The 22,688-nt window shown below is 42.0% G+C and overlaps 1 protein-coding gene across 2 annotated transcripts in view; it reads right to left on the reverse strand.

Moving 5' to 3' along the window:
* Ern1 (endoplasmic reticulum to nucleus signaling 1) overlaps positions 1-22,688 on the reverse strand; it is a 91,930-nt gene that overhangs the window by 24,075 nt on the left and 45,167 nt on the right. The window contains exons 3-8 of one of the 2 annotated variants that reach the window (XM_048366813.1): positions 16,713-16,746; positions 15,629-15,701; positions 11,520-11,592; positions 8,298-8,420; positions 3,432-3,533; positions 1,994-2,255 (exon numbers count right to left, since the gene is read on the reverse strand). In XM_048366813.1, coding sequence (XP_048222770.1) covers positions 1,994-2,255; positions 3,432-3,533; positions 8,298-8,420; positions 11,520-11,592; positions 15,629-15,701; positions 16,713-16,746 — 667 coding nt within the window. Of the gene's footprint in view, positions 1-1,993; positions 2,256-3,431; positions 3,534-8,297; positions 8,462-11,519; positions 11,593-15,628; positions 15,702-16,712; positions 16,747-22,688 lie in introns of those variants that run through there. The other variant, XM_048366814.1, reaches the window with a different exon arrangement.

A 22,688-nucleotide genomic window follows, 5' to 3' on the forward strand; every position in this document is an offset into this window, starting at 1 on the left:
AGCGTGGACCCCAAGGAGTAGTCAACTGCTCTACTCCAACTGCTCTACAAACGAGATCATGCATAAGAATTTCAAATTAACTGGGAGTGAGGGAAGGGGTGACATTGGCTAAAAAGAAATGAACTTTTTACCTGACTTAAGTAATTGTAATCTCTCTGTACATCATCTTTATAACAATAAAAATAAAGATTTTGAAAAAAGAATTCCAAATTGAGTGACACTTGTAGTCCCACAGCTGGGTGTTCTGTCCCTATCGAGGACACCAGAGAGGGGACAAGGGTTACCAGTGTCTACCTTGTCCAACACCCGTGGTTCCTACTGTTAATAGCCCTGGTCAGGTCAATCAGCTACTGAATTACCCAAACATCTTCCATTTGAGTATTGTTTTACTGTAGGGAGTACTTTCATGCATTATCTTATTTAATTCTCCTCACAACTCTGTAAAGCGAGAAAGGACTTGGTCTATTTAAGTGACTTTGTGACAGGATATAAGCAGATGGGGATAGAGATCACAAACCTGCCGCATCTTTTTTCTCTTTTTTAATTTTTAAATTGCTTTTTTTTTTTTTTTTTGGCCAGTCCTGGGCCTTTGAACTCAGGGCCTGAGCACTATCCCTGGCTTCTTTTTGCTCAAGGCTAGCACTCTACCTCTTGAGCCACAGCGCCACTTCTGTCCATTTTCTATATATGTGGAGCTGAGGAATCAAACCCAGGGCTTCATGTATATGAGGTAAGCACTCTTGCAACTAGGCCATATTCCCAGCCCTTAAATTGCTATTTTTTTGTTTTGTTGCCAGTTCTGAGGCTTGAACTCAGGGCCTGAGCACTGTCCCTGGCTTCTTTTTGCTCAAGGCTAGCACTCTACCACTTGAGCCACAGCGCCACTTCTGGCTTTTTCCATATATGTGGTGCTGAGGAATCGAAACCAGGGCTTCATGTATACAAGGCAAGCACTTTACCACTAGGCCATATTCCCAGCCCTAAATTGCTATTTTTAAAGGTGATGTACAGAAGGATTACAGTTACATAAGTCAGGTAAAGAGTATATTTCTTTTGGGACAATATCACCTCTTCCCTAGCTCTCTCCAGCTCTTAGGTCTTTCAATACTTTTTTTCCTGACATTTAAAATAAATGTAACATTTCTGGGCACTGGCGGCTCATGCTTGTCATCCTAGAGACTCAGGAGGGTGAGATCTGAGGATTGTGGTTCAAAGCAAGCCTGAGAAACAAAGTCCATGAGGCTTTTATCTTCAATCAAAAAGCCAGAAGTGGGCTGGGAATGTGGCTTAGTGGTAGAGTGCTTGTCTAGCATATACGAAGCCCTGGGTTCAATTCTTCAGTACCATATACACAGAAAAAGCCTGAAGTGTTGCTGTGACTCAAGTGGTAGAGTGCTAGCCTTGAGCAAAAGATGTTCAGGGACAGTGCCCAGCCCTGAGTTCAAGCCCCAGGACTAGCAATTTAAAAAAGCTAGAAGTGGAGTTGTGGCTCAAGTTATAAGAGTGCTAGATTTGAGCACAAAAGCTCAGGGACAGTTCAAGTCCCAGGACTGGCACACACAAAAGCGAATGTGACATAATAAAAAAGGTTAGAAAATACAACAATTTGGGCTGGGAATATTGCTCAGTAGTACAGTGCTTACCTAGCATGTACAAAGCCCTGGGTTCAAACCCTAGCACCACAAACAAATAAAAAGAAAAAAAGTTTTTAAAAATTTCTTATTTTTATAAGAGATTCATACAAGTTATGCTATAGTTAAACTTGCAGTCTTCTTCATATGTCCATCCACTATTTAATAATCAAGAACTCTGAAGCACCTAGGGGTGCCCTGGTTCTTATATTCTGGGGTTTTCCAATGAGCCACTTTTGGCTCCATCTGCTCCATCCCCTGGCTTCTTCTAGTGTAGGGAGTGCTATGCTGCCACAGGACCAGAATAACAAGGTCACAGCCACCCTCTACTGCCTCCTCCTGCCCCGCGCTCCCCGACTCACATCAGCTTGCTCTTGGCCTCCGTCTCCTTGGGGAATGGGTACTTCCACTTGGTAATACGTCCCACCTCACCAGACATGAAGGTCAGGTAGCGCAGGGTCTCCACAGCCACATTGATGTGCATCACCTTCCTCAAACCTTCCCGCTGCCAGACATAGAAGGCCACCACGGGGGAAGCATAGTTTTGGATCCACAAGACATCCCCAGATTCACTGTCCACCGTCACCACTAGCCCATCACCATTGGACACGAAGTGGGACATCTCTGTAACGATCAAACAGCAAAGCACATTGGACTTCACCTGCAACCGTATCCTCTATTCTCTTGACAATCGTAGTCATTTGGCTGGAGGAAATAAGACTTCTGGAATATTCTCAGATCTTCTCAGAACAGAACACTGGTTTCCAATGAGCTATTGGGGCTTCCCAATCAATCTCAAGACAATAAAAGAACCTCTTGGCTTATAAACATAAGATAGGATCATTCTCCCAAAGGCAGTTTCCTCACTGATTTTCTTTTCCATTCTACTCTAAAAATGATCTCTATCAATCTGGCATTTTATAGCAGCTTTTAAAACCTACAGATTGAATCAGGCATGATAATCCACAATTGTAATCCCAGCTGAGTTTAGACTAAGACAGGAGGGTTGGATACATAGCTTGGGATACATAGTACAGTTATGTTTCAAAACAAAAAATAACCCCTTATGTATCAAATTGGAAGTTAGACCTGTATGTATCTGGGTCACAAAAGAGCATTCAAAGATGAAAAATATTCTAGGTCCTGGACCAGAATGGGCAGTCAGACTTTCAGATACCAATGGTAAGATGACAAAATTTGGTTTCTCAGTTATCATTTGAGTTGAGAGAAGTTAATAGAGAAATAACCTGAAGACAAGGCACATTTGGAATGGCTTTCTGGATAGGGTTATTGATGTCACTGATCTTTTTTTTTTTTTTTTTGTCAGTCCTGGGGCTCCTTGGACTCAGGGTCTGAGCACTGTCCCTGGCTTCTTTTTGCTCAAGGCTAACACTCTACCACTTGAGCCACAGAGACACATCTGGCTTTTTCTGTTTATATGATGCTGAGGAATTGAACCCAGAGCCTCATGCATGCAAGGCAAGCACTCTACCACTAAGCCATCTCCCCAGCCCTCACTCTCTGATTTTTAATTCTGCTCTGTGGGAGTTCAGTACATTTTTTTCATGACATATGGACTCAATAGGTATGATCTCTATCTTCTGTGACTAAACCCACCACCCAAGAAGTTGCTGTTCTAAGATTTAACACTCAGACCTCTGCTACAGTGAATGTAGGAGGTATTTACTATAAGCCCATGGAAAGTCCAGAACCTCACTAGAGAAAAGGGAATCATAAAAGAAAATCTGGCTTTCTGAAGTGATCATTTCCTACAGGTGGAAGATGCCCGGGCACACTTACTATAGTCCACATCGTCCTCAGGAAGGGAAGCTGCATAGTCGAAGTAGGTGGCATTCCAGCGGAGCTCTCGCGTCTTGGTGTCATACATGGTGATGGTGTATTCTGGAGGATACAGACCAGCCCATTATCACAGAGGGGCTGCAGCACCTTCTGAGATGTTGGGCTTTAACTAGAACAAACAGGTTCTTCCTAAATTCCAAGTTTAAAGGTTCAGGCTGTCTATGTAGAAAGAGAAAGGTCATGCAGAAGAGAACTAAGCCGCAAACATAAGGGTGAACCTGGTCAACAGCATGTGGAACAAAAACAGTCACATGTACTGGAATTCACAGCTCAGAGTCATGAGCAAAGAACAGTTGCTTTTAACCATTAAGTTTCAGGGTGGTTTACTATATGGCAATATATTAGTACTCAGAAGTGGGATGGTGCTATCACAAAAATCTAAAACGTGAAGCATTGACTTTAGGACCAAGTGGAAGCTGGAGGACGAGAGGACTGTTAGTAGAGACTTGAAAAAGTAGTGAGAAAATTGCTGTTAGAATCTGAAAAAGGGTGGCCAGATTATAAGATATAGTAGACACAACCAGTAAAGCTACTGCTTGTAGTAACTTAGAAGTCAGAAAAAGTTCCTAATAAATTTAGAGAATCTGACCAAGGAAATTTCCAGGCAGAAGGTAGAAATGCTAAATGGTTTCTTAGCTATGTATGATATACTGCAAGATAAACTAAAGAAGAAAGCATACAACTTGCAAGCAGAATGCAGAAGAAACACAGAGGATCTAGGACTGACTCTTTAGCTGGAAGATAGTCTCAAATGAACAAGAACCTTAGAGCAGAGCACTTCCAGGGCACTGGCGGCAAAAAGAAAAGGGCCTCATCTAAATCCAACCCAGAGTCTAAAAGACTTGAGAACTCAGAAAGATTAAAGATGATACCACATAGACCCTGTGCTAGAATAAGAAGGGGTCTGAGAACTACAAGACTGTTTTAGAGATTTGTAGTTTTTATCTAATGGAACAGATTATGACTTACACATGGACAACCTACAGTTTATAAAGGAGTGATAGAAGCCTGAACTATAATAATCAAAGATGATCAAGATGGGTATGTATGTGTGGGAATGGCCTTTAGTTCCCCCACCCCTACCCCCTACTTTCAATGAATGAGGAACAGATTAAGAAAGCTAGCCATTTCTGATGGAAAAGAAAGGATTTCATTGAAGAACCAAGAACCACTGAAAACAATGTGTTGGAGAACCAATCACAGAAGGAAAAACTGAGTGCTCACCAAGGAATACTTCCTGTCCCCAGAGCAGGAAACCTGAAAATATGTGCCTGGTTGGAGTTCAGAATTACAAAGATGAGTGCTGGCTATGTGTCTTGCTTTCCTTTCCCTTTTGCTAGGAATTTTTGTGTATGTATGTGCCAAACCTAACACCCTGCATGTGCACTTATACAAGTGCACTACCACTGTCCTATATCCCCAGCATTTTTTCTTTCCATTTCTGAATGAAAATGTTTGTGATAGCTATCCTATCTCACAATTTTATGTGTCAGTGGAGGGAAGGGGAACATTAGGGGTGAAGGGTCTTGACTCTAATTCACAGGTTTCTAGATAAGAAACATCTACCCCCAAGCCTGATGTAGAAACCAAGATACTGAATTTTTAGATCGATGCTATGACTGAACTTTGGGAATCCTGAGAGGGGGCTGAGTATGTTTTGTACACGGAAGAGTTTTTTTGGTTTTTGTTTTATCAGTTGTGAGGTTTGAACTCTGAACCTGGGTGCTGTTCCTGAGCTCTTCAGCTCAAGGCTAGTGCTCTACCCTTTTGAGCCACAGCACCACTTCTGGTTTCCTGGTGGTTAATTGGAGATAAGAGTCTCACGGACTTTCCTGCCTCGGCTGGCTTCGATCCTCAGATCTCAGCCTCCTGAGTAGCTAGGATTACAGGCATAAGACACAGTGCCTGCCACAGAAGGGTTTTTAAATTCTATATGCAGAGGGAGGACTGTGGTAGAATGTCTGAAAAGATCACCATCACCAATCTTCCCTTGGTGGGGGAAGTCACTCTTTCCATCAAGAGGCTAAGTCTACTTCTCTACCCTTGGCCAATCTCATGACTCACTTTGATTGCATCTTAAGTAAGGCTTTCCTTATCCTTATCCACAAGGTCTAAGGAACTCAGACCTTATGAGGCATTCTAACATTCGCTTTAAAAAATTATTGTTATTATAAAGGCGATGTACCAGAGGGATTACAGATTCCTCTGTCAGGTAGAGTGCATTTCTTTTTGGACAGTATCCCTTGCACTCTCCCAGTTTTGACACTCACTTTTGCTCGAAAGGAAACCCATATAAAGAACTACAAGCTAAGGGCTGGGAATGTGGCTTACTGGTAGAGTACTTGCCTAGCATGCCTAAAGCCTTGGGTTTGATTCCTCAGTATCACATAAACAGAAAAGGCTGGAAGTGGCACTGTGGTTCAAGTGGTAAAGCGCTAACCTTGAAGCACAGAGAGGCTCAGGGACAGTGCCCAGGCTCTGAGTTCAAGCCCCAGGACTGGCAAAAAAAAAAAAAAAAAAAGGAAAAGAACTTCAGGCTCTTTGTGTGGAGAAAGGTTATGTAGTTCTGAGCCAATGTCTCAGATAGGAGAGCGCCCCACATATAAAGATGAGCTGACCTTATTGAGTACTTCCTGAATTCCTTTTCCACAGAATAAGGAAGAATAAGATGACTGTTATTTTAAGACACTAAGATGAAAATCATAGTTTTTTTGTCCAGTCCTGGAGCTTGACTCAGGGCCTGAGCACTATCCCTGGCTTCTTTTTGCTCAAGGCTAGCACTCTGCCACTTGAGCCATAGCACCACTGCTGGCCGTTTTCTATATATGTGGTGCTGGGGAATCGAACCCAGGGCTTCATATATACAAGGCAAGCACTCTTGCCACTAGGCCATATTCCCAGCCTCAAAAACCATAGTTTTTGAAGGGGTGACATTGTCCAAAAAGAAATATACTCATTACCTGGCCTATGTAACTATAACCCCTCTGTACCTCATCTTTATAATACCAATTAAAAAAAGAAGTGGCCTTTGTGTCACAAAAAAAAACAAAAAACCATAGCTTTATCCACCTATGTGCACACACTCCACCTAATGCTAGTGAACATCCCAACTCCCTCAAATGTCCCAATTCTACCTGAAAACCACACAATCTTTATACAAGGGTGAACTTTACAATCACTGTAACTTTACTTATGGGAAAAAACAAACAAGTCCTAAGCAGTCCCAACAGTTGGGAGTTTGAACACCTAATTCATACAAGGGGATGGTGGAGAATGTTACAGGCTAAGATCCCTCTCCTAGCAACAAAGGAGGCCAACCAGACTGTCCAGGACCCAGGACTAGTCTCGCGGATTCAGAACACAGGCACTGCTTATCCACAGCATCTGAAGGTTATATCTCCTTTCTCAAAGCCTTGGTTTACCTGAATATTAGGACCTAAACTTACTGCTCAATTGTAATGAATTTATCCCAGGTCTTTGTTTTTTGTTTTTGTTTTTCTGCCAGTCCTGGGGCCTGAGCACTGTCCCTAGCTTCTTTTTGCTCAAGGCTAGCACTCTGCTACTTGAGCCACAGCACCACTTCTGGTCATTTTCTATACATGTGGTGCTTGGGAATCAAACCCAGGGCTTCATGTATATGAGGCAAGCACTCTTGCCACTAGGCCACATTCCCAGCCAGGTTTTTTTGTTGTTTTTTTTTTGCCAGTCCTGGTTCTTGGACTCAGGGCCTGAGCACTGTCCCTGGCTTCTTTTTGGTCAAAGCTAGCACTCTGCCACTTGAGCCACAGCGCCACTCCTGGCTGTTTTCTGTATAGGTGGTGCTGGGGAATCGAACCCAGGGACTCACGTATACAAGGCAAGCACTCTTGCCACTAGGCAGCCCCCAGGTTTTTGTTTTTTAATTTAATGACCTTCTTTATAGATCCTACATTTGTAGTATATTTTTTCTCCAGTGTATTTTTTTCTTGCTTCTTTTTTCAGTTTTAACTATGGTTCAACAATTTTTAACTGTGATCTATGTAAGGTGCTGCACATGTAACCAGGCTCACTCATTCACTCATTCTAATGTTGAAGCACTTGGTACATATCGAGTATGCCCAGTACAGACACCCAGTCTTGTCCTAGAGGAACTGATAGTCCAATAGGGAAGACAAAAATAGGCACATAAATCTTATAAATATATAGTGACAAGTACTAAAAAAGATGATAGCCTAAAGAGTGGAAGTTAAACATGACATGGTGAAGAGGGTGCTACTCATGCCTAAAAAGGAAGAGTGATGGGGCGGTGAGACAGCTGCTATAACAAGGCTGCCCACTACGACTTCTATCCCCAGATGAGATCAGAGAGACAAGTCCAGTGTCCCTGGGCAGGGTGAGAACCTTAAGGCTGGGGAAGAAGCTTCACAGAGGTGACCTGGAGCAGAGACAAAGAAGAGAGGAGGACATTTGCCAGGCAGGTAGAACCAGCACACCCGTTGGAGTGGATACCCTGATACGGGTACTTAAAAATAGAAGTGCTATTTAGTGAATGTAGCTGGCACACCCCATTAGAAAATATTTGAATGGGGGAAATGAATTAGGGAGAGATGAGGCAGAGAGGTGGCAGCCCACAGTGGGAGCTCTATGGGTCCTGATATAGTCTGGACCATAATCCTTGGGCAAAGGGGCTTCTGAAGAGTCTTAAAGGGAGAGGACAGCTCTAGCTATTGTCTGGATAACAAAACCTGTAGCCAAAGCCAATGGGGGAGCTTCATCAGGTCATTTTGCAAACAAATGAGTTTACAAAACAAAGGTTCATTTTTTTACCTGTCCGTCCAAGATACAGAAGAGAGGTTGATGGGCAGAGGCTATCTGCAAAGGTTGATGACAGAGTCTGCTGCTTCTCTCCAGTCAGTAAGTCAATGACATACCAAATATCCTGCTTTTTACCTGCAACGTTACAGGACATGCTGTTGTTAGCATCCATCATCCTATGTGAAAGAAAATACCATGACCTAAGTAACAGTTACCTGTATAAGACTTTCTCTGTACAGTCTGAAATCCTCAGAAGATCAGAGACATTTCTATGATGTTCTGAAGATGACAAAGTAAAAGGTAATATGGATATAATAACTTCTTGGGCCACTGGGTCTTTTCTCTTCTGTTGGTACTAGGATTGAATTCAGGGCCTTGCAAGGCAAGCACTCTAGTGAGGACACTTGAGCCATGACCTCAACTCTCTTTGCTTTAGTTGTTTTTTTTGTTTGTCTGTTTTTTTTTTTTGTTTTTTTTTTGGCCAGTCCTGGGCCTTGGACTCAGGGCCTGAGCACTGTCCCTGGCTTCTTCCCGCTCAAGGCTAGCGCTCTGCCACTTGAGCCACAGCGCCACTTCTGGCCGTTTTCTGTATATGTGGTGCTGGGGAATCGAACCTAGGGCCTCGTGTATCCGAGGCAGGCACTCTTGCCACTAGGCTATATCCCCAGCCCTGTTTGTCTGTTTTTTAAGTAGGGTTTTTGCCTGGGCTGGCCTTAGCATGATTCGCCTATGTATGCCTCCCATGTAGCTAAGATCACATACATGTTCCACCCTGCCTGGCTTATTTGAGATGAGGTCTTGCTAATGTTATGACCCAGCTGGCATGAGCTACTGATTATAGGCATGAGCCACTGTGCCAGACCCTCCACTGGGGCTTATAGTAATTTAATACCTAATCATTATATACAAATTTCTCCAGAGGAAATAACCTAATTGTAGTTTTAAAAGTTTCCTAACTTTAAAGTTAGATTTTATTGCTTTTAATAGTGGCCTTAAATATGAAAAAGTCTTGCAAAGAGCAGTCCTTTCCCACAGACTAGGATCTATATAAATATGGAACTGTACCCAGGGGTTTATCACCCTATTTCTCAACATCCCTACCAATTAGCCTACATGTGAAGAGGATCCTAACTAAAATTAACTGGTACCTGTGACTGGTCAGCGGATTCAGTTGTAATCTGATGCTAATGGGGCCAAAGTTATCTCAGCTTCTGTCCTTAGTCAATAAGTCATTTCCTGGCCACAGATCATAGCCCTCACCTCAATCAATGTCTTAAGAGTTATCAACAAAGAAGAAAAGCCACAGCATGTGTATCTATGGTGTAGATGTGTGGCATCCTGGGAATACTAAGTCTGGAGTACAAGCTTCAGATCTGAAGGCCGATACAGTCAATGTAATGTGTACATTTCTGTTTGTGAGTCATGGCTCTGCTCACTGATATCTTCCTAACTTACTGGAAAAGTTCTTATATCCAAAGACTTGGAAGAATACTGAGATGCTGGGAAGGTCAAAGGGCACTGGATTTTGCTGCCACTTAGTTCTAACAGGCCTCACATATACTGATTTCACACACGTGCAAGGTAACTGTGGATCATAATTTTGTTCTCAATAATAAGATTTTTATTTTTTTGCAGTACTAGAGATCAAACCCAGGGCCTTGTGCATGCTAAGCAAGCATTCTACTGCTGAGCCACAGCCTCAGTCCTCAATGATAAGATCTAGTTTGTTTCCTTTTCTTTTTGTAGCAGTCCTAGGGCTTGACCTCAGGACCTGAACATTTTCATTTTTGTTTCCCCTCAACCACGAATAATAGCTTTGTTGGGTGCACTAATCCAGGTTGACAACTGCTATCTTTTAGAGCTTCAGTCATGTCCTTCCACACTCTCCTTGCATTTTCAGAGTTGAAAAAACTGCTGTTATTGTAATGAACTTGCCACTGTATGTAACTTGTCGTTTATTTGCAACTTTCAGTATTCTTTTTTTTTTCGGGGGGGGGGGCTTGGGGGGTGTCAGGTGTGGGGCTTGAACTCAGGGCCTGGGCTCTGTGCCTAAGCTCTCTTGCTGAAAGCTAGTAGTACTCTACAGCTTTGAGCTGCTGCTCTTCTTCCATTTTTCTGGTGGTTAATTGAAGGTAAGATTTTCCTGCTCTGGCTAGCTTCAAACCACAAACCTCAGATCTCAGCCTCCTAAGCAGCTAGTGTACACTTCAATGGTAAAGTCTTAATATGAAAAGGATCTGAAGATAGATCATGTGACCATGAATCCCTTCCTGGCATGACACATACCTGGCTGCTTCAAGAAAAACCAAGCTACCACTTCAATGGATGGACTGACAACTACTGTATTCTTAAATATGCTAAAGGAATTAACTTAAGATGGCATCATACAAAGATGATAGAAAAACAACATCCTAAGTAGGTCACAAGTGATAAATTGCTGGCAAAAGCTAGAAGACCACACAGGAAACAAAGATGGTCAGAAGGTGATGAGGTGGGCCTAGATCATTCTCAGAAGGGAGGGAAAAGTTAACTGGTCACTTCTTCTAAAGGAAGCAAGAACCCCAGGGTGCCTAGCAAACATTTAAGAGTCAGCCTGTATTTGAGACGCAGAAATACACATAAAGTTCCCAGGCATGAATAGGCGAAAAGTAAGCACTTTCAGTTCCTCAAAAAGAAAGCTACTATATAAACACTAGCTATTATTACTACTAGGATTTCAAGATAAATACCTCTCTCCTTTGTGTACAAATGCATTTTTAATTGACATTTTGGCAGCAAAGTAGAAAAAAAATGCAGGTGAGCTTATGCTTTGAAAGCTGTGACCCCCACAGGTATGGAGGCAGCTTATCTAGGCAAGCTGTTAAGTACTGTTTCTACCAAATATTCTGATAGCAGGAAATACTAAGAAAGCCCTACAATTAATAGGCAGAGCCAGCTTCTCTTACTTGGCTCAGTTTTTGTATTCACTTTAAATTTCATCCATTTGCAGCTGGGAATGTTGCAATCCTGACTCTCAGGAGGGCCAGCCCAGAAGCCAAAGGCTTGTAAATGAGTAACCAGACTCATGGTGTCAGTTTTTCTCCCAGATGGGGGGAGTCCTTTCTTAACTGGTCAGCAAGATAGGCCTTTCCCAGAAGGACCAGCAAGAGGGTGATGGCAGTCCTCTTTCTTGGTTAATACTTCCCCAGATTCTAGACTCCTCCAAGTTTCAGTGTTGAAAACAGGAACTCTTACCCATGTAGAGGATTCCATCTGAACTTCTGCAGGGGGATGCCTGTACCAGTTCCGGGATGGTAAAGGGAAGTTTCTTTAAAAAATAATAACAATAAAAGAAAAAGTGAGTTAACCAACTTTGGCAAAATTATTATACTTTTACTGAACAGTCTTTTGTTGAACAGTAAATTCAATTCTTCTAAAGAGAGCAAAGCACCGTACAGATGGGTTTTCCTAACCGGAAGCCAAAGAGAAGGGGATGCTCTGGGTTCCTGCATCTACTACAGACAGGTTCTGGACTCTCGGGGCCCCTGAGCCCTGTAAACACCAACTTAAAACTTTACTTAACACAGGATGCAGAGGTCCCCCAGGCTTCCTGTGGAGGACACTTCCCAGAGGCAACACAAATCTTTCTGAAAAGTCACAAATATGGAAGAGTTCTTCAGTCTTGGGAATTCGAAGGGTGGGAGAAAAGAGGCTTCTGTCTTGATCCAGAGATGGTCAGGCTAGGTAGAGTGGCCTTGCATTTTAGAGTGAGTGAAGTTACAACATTGATGCTGAAAAGAGGCAGCCTGCACTTGAGACCCGGAAATATACATAAAGTTTAACCCTTGAGGGAAAAAGAGGCGTTGGTACATGGGCAACTCAGGGATGTGGGGTGGGAAAAAAAATGAGTTTGGCATTTTCCCCAATAAATAATTTTTGTTTGTTTGCTTTTGTTTTTTGCCAGTCCTGGGCCTTGGACTCAGGGCCTGAGCACTGTCCCTGGCTTCTTCTTGCTCAAGGCTAGCACTCTGCCACTTGAGCCGCAGCGCCACTTCTGGCCATTTTCTGTATATGTGGTGCTGGGGAATCGAACCGAGGGCTTCATGTATACAAGGCAAGCTCTCTTGCCACTAGGCCATATCCCCAGCCCCTTCCCCAAGAAATAATTTTTTTTCACTTCTAAAACAGAAAAACAAGCTCTTTGGTTCTAAAAGGGAAGTTAGAATAGATGGCAGGAAGAGAAACTCGAAGAAATCCAAACGTTTCAATGCATTTCATCATAAAACTGACTCTTCTGAGTTCACAGGTGACATCTGACCAGTCCTTTGGTTTCTTCTCATTTCAGTATTCTTTATTTTTGGAACATTCTGTGTTCCTGAAACCGTTCTGCCAACACTTGCTGCTACAGAAGAAACTCCAGGCTTCTACCACACTGCCACCTTTCTCTCCAAAAAAGAAAAGATTGCTCTACAGCATTAAAAACAAAATGGTAATACTAACAATTAATTTGGATTTTCAACATCCAAACTAAACCTTAGAAAAGGAAAAACGCCATCAAGAAGTGGTAATGCCTAGGTTTTTGCCAGCTGCTTCCGAGAATCATGAAGTAGCTGCCAGTCCTCCAGGTTGGAGTTCTGTGCACAGCTTTCCCATTCCAAGGAGCAGGCTGGGAAATGCACAGTCTCTGGAGCCACTAGTCAACACCAGGAGGAACATCAGGGTGTAAGGTCCACCCCAGGGAGGGCTCCATGCAGATGGCCCTGTTTAAGTCCGTGCCCAGTACTTGTGTTACCTAGGTAACTGGCACACTTGGAGGCAGTTACCTCCCCCTTCTCTAAGGTCACGTCCAATCCACCTGGCCATACCTCCTGCCTTTCCCTATATAATCCGGCTCAACATGAGTTCCTGCTCTCTATCCTTTATTCTCTTACTCTCTATCTTCTTTCACTCATTTTCTCTTCTTCCTTCCCCTCTCTCTCCCCACACCTCCACGTCATGCCAGCTGGCAGTTTGCTCTCCCCTCAATAAACTTTTCTGCCTGAAACATGTGGCAGGTTTCCTTTCCAGCGGACCTTACACAGGGTGTGGGTAAGAATCTTCGTTAAGTTCCAACCCCAACTCTGCAAACATCAGTCTTGGGTACAGTCTTTGACTTGGCTAGGTTCAATTTCCATACCTCTAAAATGGGAATAATTCCTATGGGCTGCTGAGAGGCTCAAATAAGATGACAAATCATTCACCATTATTTCTAGCAAATAAAGTACTTAGAAAATGGAGGTCACAGTGACCCTGAGTGAAACGTGGAAGGTGAAGTGCTCTTCTCCCATCATTTTCAGCCCCACATAATCAAAAATTAATCTTAAAATACCCACCATGAAGCAATAGTTTTCATCCTTGGTTATACTTTAGAATCACATGAGACTTTCTAGAGATCATTCTGAAGCATAATGTACAAACAGAAAAGCACTGATAACCACTCAAGTCAGTAACGTCCACAGTGAACATACTGGTGTCACCAGTATCAGCGAAGAGACAAAATCTTTCCAGTACTTACTTTCCCTCTTCCCCCTTTGTGCCCTTTTCTAGCCATTAACTCTTCCAGATAACTATTCCCCAAATATTAAAACAGCATAGACTAAGCAAGAGAAGGGGTAACATTGTCCAATAAGAAATATGTGCATTACTTGACTTATGTACCTGTAACCCCTCTGTATATCACTTTTATAATCACAATTTAAAAAATAAAAATAAAAAACAGCATAGACTAGTTTTTCCTGTTTTTGAGCTTCATTAAACAAATCATTCAGTGTATAGCCTTTTTTTGATCATGTTTGCTCAATGTTATGTTTGTTAAACAGATCAACATTGGGAATAGTCACAGACTGTTCTTATTGCTTAGAATATTCAACTTCATGACTATTCCATTTATCCATTCTACTTCTGATACTATTTGGCTGTTTCTACTTGTTCTTATATAATCAGTGTGGCAGTATATCTGAGTATGTTGTCATTTGGGACACGGGCTTCTCTTGGTACACACCCAGGGAAGGCAGTACTGGGTTGTAGGGACATGTACTGCCAAGCACTTTTCCAAATCAGTTGTATCACCTTGTACCTCAGGCAGCAGTGCCTGAGAGCTCTGGTTTCTCTGTGTCCCAACTGACACTCCTTTTCTTTTGTTTTCAGTTAGACCTGCAGATGAGCAGTTATATGCACACTGGGAAGGAGCACAGTGCTGTGACGGGAATTTGTTACTATTTGAATATCCCCATCTACCTGTCTAGTGGATCATCAGACCTTCTACAAAGAGCCATTTATCTCCTATTCAAGAACACTTTTCCCTTTCCTTTCCTTTCCTTTTTCCTTTCCTTTTGTTGGTCGTGGGGCTTGAACTCTGGGCATGGGCACTGTCCCTGAGCTGAGTTCTCAGTTCAAGACTAGCATTCTACCACTTGAGCCACAGTGCCACTTCTGGTTTTTCTGGTGGTTAGTTGGAGATAGTCTCACAGATTTTCCTGCCTGGGCTGGCTGTGAACCATGATCCTCAGATCTCAGCCTCCTGAGTAGCTAGGATTACAGGGGTAGCCACTAGCACCTAGCTTTCATCACTTTTTCTTTGAAGTTTTTCTCTCTCTTTTTTCATTTGTCTGAGACCAGGAATTGAACTCTGCATCAGACACTTTTGCTCACTGGCTGACACTGTACCACCTGAGCCATACCTCCAACCCCTAAAGTTTTTTTTATTTAGCATTTCATATTTAGATATGCAGTCTGTTTAGAACTGATATTCATATGGAAGTTGGGGACTAGGCATCAGGATATCTTTTTCTACTTATTCTATTAATTGAAAAGACCATCCTTCCCTATTCCAGTGCTACCTTTGCCATAAATCAGATGATCCTATGTGTGCATCTAAATTTACTTATCTGGGGAAGTTTTCAAACCCCCGATGAAGCTGTGTGTGTAATTTAGTGGTAAAGTAATTGCCTAACATGTACAAGGCAATAGGTTCAATCCCTACCACCTAAATAAGTAAACAAATTCCTGATGACTTAGATTAACTCAAGACATTTTGAGATTGAGACTTGGGCTGGAGTCTCTCAAATTATTACAAGGTGCAACAAGGGTTGAAAACCAATGGTTTAGATTCTCAAATAGAAATAGGGGTGAAAAACCACATGCCTCCCTTAAAGAGACATCTGATAGAAGAGGTGTGGAGATAGTGTTTCACACTACACCCCTTCCTCCCAAGTTGAGGGTCTCTAGCTAGACCAAACAACCCTTCTAGTCTAGACTACCTATATCAGGATTCCCAGATGCTTATTTAAAGCTCCCAGAGAATCAGAAAAACTAAATATCCTCACCGTCAGGCCTTCATTGTTCTTGCCTCCAAGTGTATACAGGCTGCCATCATTGGGATCTGGGAGGAAGGCAGGCCTAGAGATTAAAAATAAGTATCAGTGATAAACTATAGCACAGCACAGAACAGAACAAAGTATGTAAACTATACAAAGCTATGATGCAGGAAGAGTGTGTGTGTGTGTGTGTGTGTGTGTGTGTGTAAACCAATTCTTTCCATTGCTCTCACTTATGCTACAGATTAAATAAATAACCCATATGGTAGTATGTACCCTACTTCACTGGAGAAAAGCAATCTGAAAAGGAAAAGAGCACATGAAATCACTGAAGAGTAAGCTGGTCATCTGATCAAGGTAGTCTGAACAAAATAAGTGAAAAGAACCTAGTAAGTGTACTTCTCAACTTCTACATCAATCATGGCCAGAATTTCACCAACATTTAAAAGCATAGTACAATGCATAGTGGAGACTCCAAAGGCCTAACATGAGAGACCCTTCCAGGGAGGTAGACCAGTCTGTCAGCAGCTCATAAAACAGACAGTCGTTTCTGAGTTTAATCTGTTAAAGACTAAACTACAAGTCATTGAGGAACCAAGACCAGACTCACTCTTTGACTTAGGATGCACCATCATCTGAGACTTTTACAGGCCATATCTGACTTTTCTTCTAACACATACACTCTAGGAGCAGGTCACACTCACCTTTGAACAGGGAGTCAGTAAACAGGGAGAAATCTAGACTTTAGAAGTTTTAAGCTCAAGACTCTTACTTCAGTTCTATTCCAATTTTTTCTTAATTTTTATTGTTATCATAAAGGTGATATACAGAGGGGTTATAATTATGTAAATTAAGAGTATATTTCATTTTGGACATTGTTAGCCCTCCAAACTTTAAAATACCACTGCTTTCTTGACCTCCCAAAAAACAGACCATCCCTTCCTGACACAGGTTTCCACTATAGCACCTGTAAGATTCTACATGCCTCATAAATTTGTACAATCTTAAGCTTAATGTATATGCTCCCAAAATACTGATTGAATAAATAAAACAACGACTTAAAAGGAAGTACTGAACAAATCAGAAAACTTACTCTTCCACGTGTGTTGGGACTTGTAGAACTGGATCTGTGCAAAAGAATAAAAAGGCACCATGAGACAGATTCTGAAATATCAAGGGTCTCAGGGCTTCCTAGTAACAGGTCATAAATTGAACTGACAATGGAGGTTGATATGTATGAGATAACAAATGTAAGGACACTTCAGAACACACACACATACGCAAATGTAACCTCTTTTGATTGTCACTGAGATTTGATAAAGAACTGAAACCATATAGAACTATTATCAAGAAACCTGTATCTACTTGGCAGGTAGACATACAAAGAAAAATAAGTCATAACCATAGTGGACAAAGAGCAACAGTATCACTGACACATTGAGGAATTCTCAAACACAAGTCATTTCCTTATCAGATACCTGAAGAAGCACTACTAGATAGTTCCATTAGGGAATGCCAAGCTGTGACTTAAGAACTGTTTGGCTGGATGGTAAATGGACAGATGTCTTTGAAGCGGCCTATAGCTTTCAAGTATTCAATTCCCTTTGAGCTGTTAATTGTATTTCTGTAAAACCTAATTTAAAATATAGAAAGAACTTTTTGTATAGCTATGTTTACAGGTGTTACAAATAATGTAACCATTCTCTAAGATGGCTAAATTATGGAATGTCTGCTTGGCAAAAAATTAAGGCTTTTTAAGAGGGCTAATAAAGTCTTAAAACAAGTCTTTCAAAGTATTATTTCAGGGGCTGGGGATATGGCCTAATGGCAAGAGTGCCTGCCTCGTATACATGAGGCCCTGGGTTCGATTCCCCAGCACCAAATATACAGAAAACGGCCAGAAGTGGCGCTGTGGCTTAAGTGGCAGAGTGCTAGCTTTGAGCAAAAAGAAGCCAGGGACAGTGCTCAGGCCCTGAGTCCAAGCCCCAGGACTGGCCAAAAAACAAACAAACAATCAAAGTATTATTTCAGGAGAAAAAAATAACATGTACAATATTAACGCAACTATGGAAAATACTTTCCATGCACATAAAAAACTAGCTAAAGATAAAAGATATTTATGACAATTTAAATTTTTTTTGAAAGCATAAACATTTCTTGGGCTGGGAATGTGACTTAGCAGTAGAGTGCTTGCCTAGCATGCATGGAGCCCTGGATTCGATTCCTCAGCGCCACATAAACAGAAAAATCTAGAAGTGGTGCTGTGGCTCAAGAGATAGAGTGCTAGCCTTGAGCAAAATGAAGCCAAGGACAGTGCTCAGGCCCTGAGTCCCAGGACTGGCCGCCCCCAAACCCCAAGAAAACAAAAAACCATTCTCACCGTCTTTACATTTCTCAAAATTTCTACATACTGAGAACTACTTCTTAAATTTGGAGAAAAAAATTCTCTAGGTCAACTTCATGTGTGCAGCTGTTCAAAATAGTCAAATTTCTCCTCTGTAAGTACTCCTGGGGATACACCAACAAGAGGCTCCTTACTACCTGGTGAGAAGTTATGAGCATTAGCATTGTGCTATTTCAAAACCAAGAGACTACATTGTGAGAAGGCATTGCCACAATCAAAGCCCCTGGGCTGGCTAGGCATGCTGGCTTGCACGTGTAATCCCCAACTACTCTGGAGGTAAAGATTGGGAGGATCTCAGTTTGAGAGGCAAAATGCCAGCAAGAACTTCCATCTCAAGTTTGGCTATGGTGGGTGACATAGGAAGGAGGATCTCATTAAAGGTAAAACTGTGAGACCCTATTTGAATTTTTTAAAAAGAAAAAAAAATAAAGCAAAAGAAAAAAGGGTTGGAGGTGTGGCTCAAATGGTAAAGCACTTACCTAGCAAGTGAAGGGCCCTAAGTTCAAATCTTAGTACAGTGAAGGAAGAAAACCATAAAACCCAATGGGGGCAAAAGCCAAACAGTAAACAACCTCAGAGCTGGGAGCAAAGAGGCCTTCTAACAGATATCATATGCTGAGTTCCAGGTTCATAGGCTCTGCTTGTGTGACACACAGCTATGTAATTCTCCTGTCACTTAGGATTCCTAGATGCAAAAAAATCTTTCAAGCTTTATACACTTTAAAAGCCCAGCCCTCTACCAAAGTGTAAGGTGCTTAACTTAAAAGAAGTCCATGTACCAGATGTGGTTTGTGGGCAGCAAACAAGTCGCTAAACTAAAAACACTTTAGGAAACAAGATGAACTCTCAGTAAGACCATGTTTATCTTTCCCATTAATCACTTCTCAGTACACGTTCACAAACAGCCTGATGCAAGAGGCAGGAAATAAAGCACATGACACTCACCTATCTGAAACAAACCAGTCAAGGGGCAATTAGGACCCAGGTATTCCAACTTTCCCCAAAGCCAGGCAAACCAGGAAACGCGAGAATGTTATATTCCAAAGAAAGCAAAGTAGAAAAACAAAAGGCATCTTTTTTGTTCACTTCAGCCACTGAATAGTATCACAGATAAAGATACATGAACAGGACACCACTAGAGTCCAGCAGTTCACCAGAAACAAGATATGGGAGCTAATGAGACCTGAATTCCTGTTTGTAACCTCATCTGTACTGAATAGCGTTTGCTTGGATGCATCTTCAGTTGCAGATTTCCCTGGTTTTCTATAACTTATCCACTGGTCACCTGGCTGAGGCCTCAGGTCTCAAGATATGCCTTGCACCATGAGATACAGGGTATCAGCAGGAAACAAGATTCCTGGACCAAATACATTAGTATATAAGCACCATGTTTGTTTTCTAGTCTTAGGAAGAGTAGATAACTTTATGACTGCCTTAGAATTATTCTGCCACTTAGTATAACAGTGCCAGTAGAGCAAGGTACCTGGGTAAGCCACTGCAAAGGTGTGAGCCAGGTGAAACCCAACTAGTAGGATAGTTCCAACTATCCTACTAGATACTAGATAAGCAAATGGCAGCTCAGCTTCTGAATCCAACAATGATCTATACTTTCTTTTATTGGGTGGGAGAGGGGAGCACGAGGAGGCTGGTATTGGGGTTTGATCTCAGGGCCTTGCAATAACTCAGAAGGCATTCTACTACTTGACACACACACCCCCAACTCCTTTTTTTGCTTTAGTTATATTTCAGACAGGGTCTCCTGGCTTTTGCCTGAGGTTGGCCTCAGACCTCTAGATCCTCTTACTTCCATTTTCTGAGTAGCTCATACATACCTGTATGAATACATATAGACAAGGATGTGCAGTCATGCTCAGCCAATAATTTTCTTCTTAAAGAATCATTTGGGGCTGGGGATATAGCCTAGTGGCAAGAGTGCCTGCCTCGGATACACGAGGCCCTAGGTTCGATTCCCCAGCACCACATATACAGAAAACGGCCAGAAGCGGCGCTGTGGCTCAAGTGGCAGAGTGCTAGCCTTGAGCGGGAAGAAGCCAGGGACAGTGCTCAGGCCCTGAGTCCAAGGCCCAGGACTGGCCAAAAAAAAAAAAAAAAAAAAAAAGAATCATTTGATCTGGGTATAATGACATATGCCTGCACTAATAAGGTTAAGGCAGGAGAACTACATAAGGCTTTGAATTCAAATCATAGTACTGGTATGTGCATGTATGAGCATGAGACATGCACACACACACAAAAGAAAAAAAGAAAAGAATCATTTGAATCCAAGATGTGCTTGAAAACATTACATAAAATAATTGCGTGAGGGTGAGGACGTAAAACAAAAAGTGGGGGTTGGAAATATGGCCTAGTGGCAAGAGTGCTTGCCTCATATACATGAAGTCCTGGGTTCGACTCCTCAGCACCACATATATAGAAAACAGCCAGAAGTGGCGCTGTGGCTCAAGTGGCAGAGTGCTAGCTTTGAGCAAAAAGAAGCCAGGGACAGTGCTCAGGCCCTGAGTTCAAGGCCCAGGACTGGAAAAAAAAAGTGGTAAAATGCTGCTGCTAAAACCAAAAAACTGAAACTGAAACATGAGGGTCATTTTACTATTTTTTTGTACATATGATTAAAAGAGTCTATATTATAGAAGGTCAAAGAGAGAAACATTGCTGGGAAGCCGGCAAAACAAAGCCAAAACATCATCACCTAAAAATACACAATAGAAGATTAATAGAAAAAGGGGTGGTTTTGATTTAACAATGGGAATTGGTATCAGGCAAGCCTTTTGCATTAAAGAAAGTTTTCAGCCATGTGATAAGAAACATTGAGCAAACTATAGAGCTGTAAACAAATACTGCTACAAAATAAGCCACTCTATCTATATGGAACTTGATAAGCATAAAAGCCACTTCAGCCAAGCTGTTCTACTTTTAGGAAAAAACGAGGGAGGGGAGGTTCCTTCACTATTATAAAAATGGTGTTATTCAAGGTAAAGGTGAGGTTATCACATAAAACTATGGGAAAATATAGCTGAAATCAATATCGTGGTCTCCCAAGATTAACTTGAGAAGAAACCAATCTGCTCACTGTTGCTCTAGGAGGAGCAGCCACTGGACTCCACCCCCCGGTGTCCAGCCCCAGCCTGCACAAACTTTCTACTCAGAAAAACCGACATCCTGGGTGAGGTTCAGTGATACAGCTAGTGTGCTACACTAATCTTAATTCTCCTTGTAACCTCAGACCACAATGACAAAATGGATGTCCATATATTTGCTTTGTCTAAATTCCTAAGGGTGAAAATTGTAACAGTTCTACTTCCAAAAGAAGATTTGTCCCCACTCCTTATTCTAACATCTGGAGGAATATTTCTAGTTTCCATCCACAGCCATTCAGCTCTCTAACTTACCTTAACCACAAGGTAGAGGGATTCTAGGTCCCATCTCAAGCTTGTCTCTCTGGATCTACTGGACATATCCATTATTTCCTACTAGCACTTCAGCCTCCAATGTCCAAGTCACTCCCTCCATCTTTCACCCCAAACTTCTTTCTGCTGTTGGCTACTCTGTTTTGTTAACAGAAGACAGCCAGATTCCAACTACCCTGCTAATACCTATTTCTCCCTTATACACTTGTCTGTCACAAACTGTGTGATGTGTCTCTACAGTGGTCATCTTTCTGCTTCCTACCCCTGGGCCTCCTTCAATATCACTAAACTCCTTTGTCTTTCAAGCTCTCCCTTTTTTTCCTAATCTATGTAGCCTTGGAAATGAGACAAACTGAGGCTTAAGTCTCGGTTCTGCCAATGTCCATCTAAGTTACTTTGGCAAAATTACTTAATCTCTCTAAACCTCAATTTCTTCACGTTACAGGGAAAACCAATTCACAGGACATCTCTATGTGGATTAAAGATTAAATGTGTCTCAAGAATTTGACTCAGTGCCTTGATACAGACAAGAGTGATCCTTCTAAAGACAAATCAGATTAAGCTTCTGTCACTCACAATTCTTTGGCGGCTCCCTATCTCACATGTCAAATGCCAATGTTCATAAAATGGCTCACAATTCCCACCCAAACTCTCCTACTATTCCCTCACTCTATTCCAGCCATGCTGGGCCACTTTATTCCTCAAAATCCTGCCAAGCCTGCCCCTACCATGGGACTTCTGCTGTTCCAGCTACCTTGTTACCAGGTTTTCCTCCACTATACTTACCACCTCTGGAGTTCTGTGTATTTTGTCAGTGACTTGTTTAATATCTGACTTTGACCACTCTTATGTTCCATGAAAGCTGGCTTGTGTTTTGTTGTCTGCTACATTCACAGCATGAAAATACTGCCTGACATAGAGATGGCTGGTTGATGCATTTGTTGAGTTTAATAAATGTTAGTTGTCTTCCTAGTTCATCATATTAATTTGGCTTGCATATATATTCATTGGTGATCACTTCTGATCATTAGCAGATCTACTTTATCAACCCTTAGTTCAGGTCTACCTAGTAATCCCTTTTCCTCACCTAGCCTCTGAGCACTATTGAAGAAAAAAACAAAACACGGCAATCATCTCCGGTGGCACCAGAATACAGCTTGGCCCCCATGTCATTAAGAGGTTTATTTATCTGCTTCCTGGTTGGCCTTGGTCCCCCCACCCCTCCTAGCTGCCATTTCAA

The sequence above is a fragment of the Perognathus longimembris genome, chromosome 17 (genome assembly GCF_023159225.1).
Source record: "Perognathus longimembris pacificus isolate PPM17 chromosome 17, ASM2315922v1, whole genome shotgun sequence".
NCBI classification, from domain to species: Eukaryota; Metazoa; Chordata; class Mammalia; order Rodentia; family Heteromyidae; genus Perognathus; species Perognathus longimembris.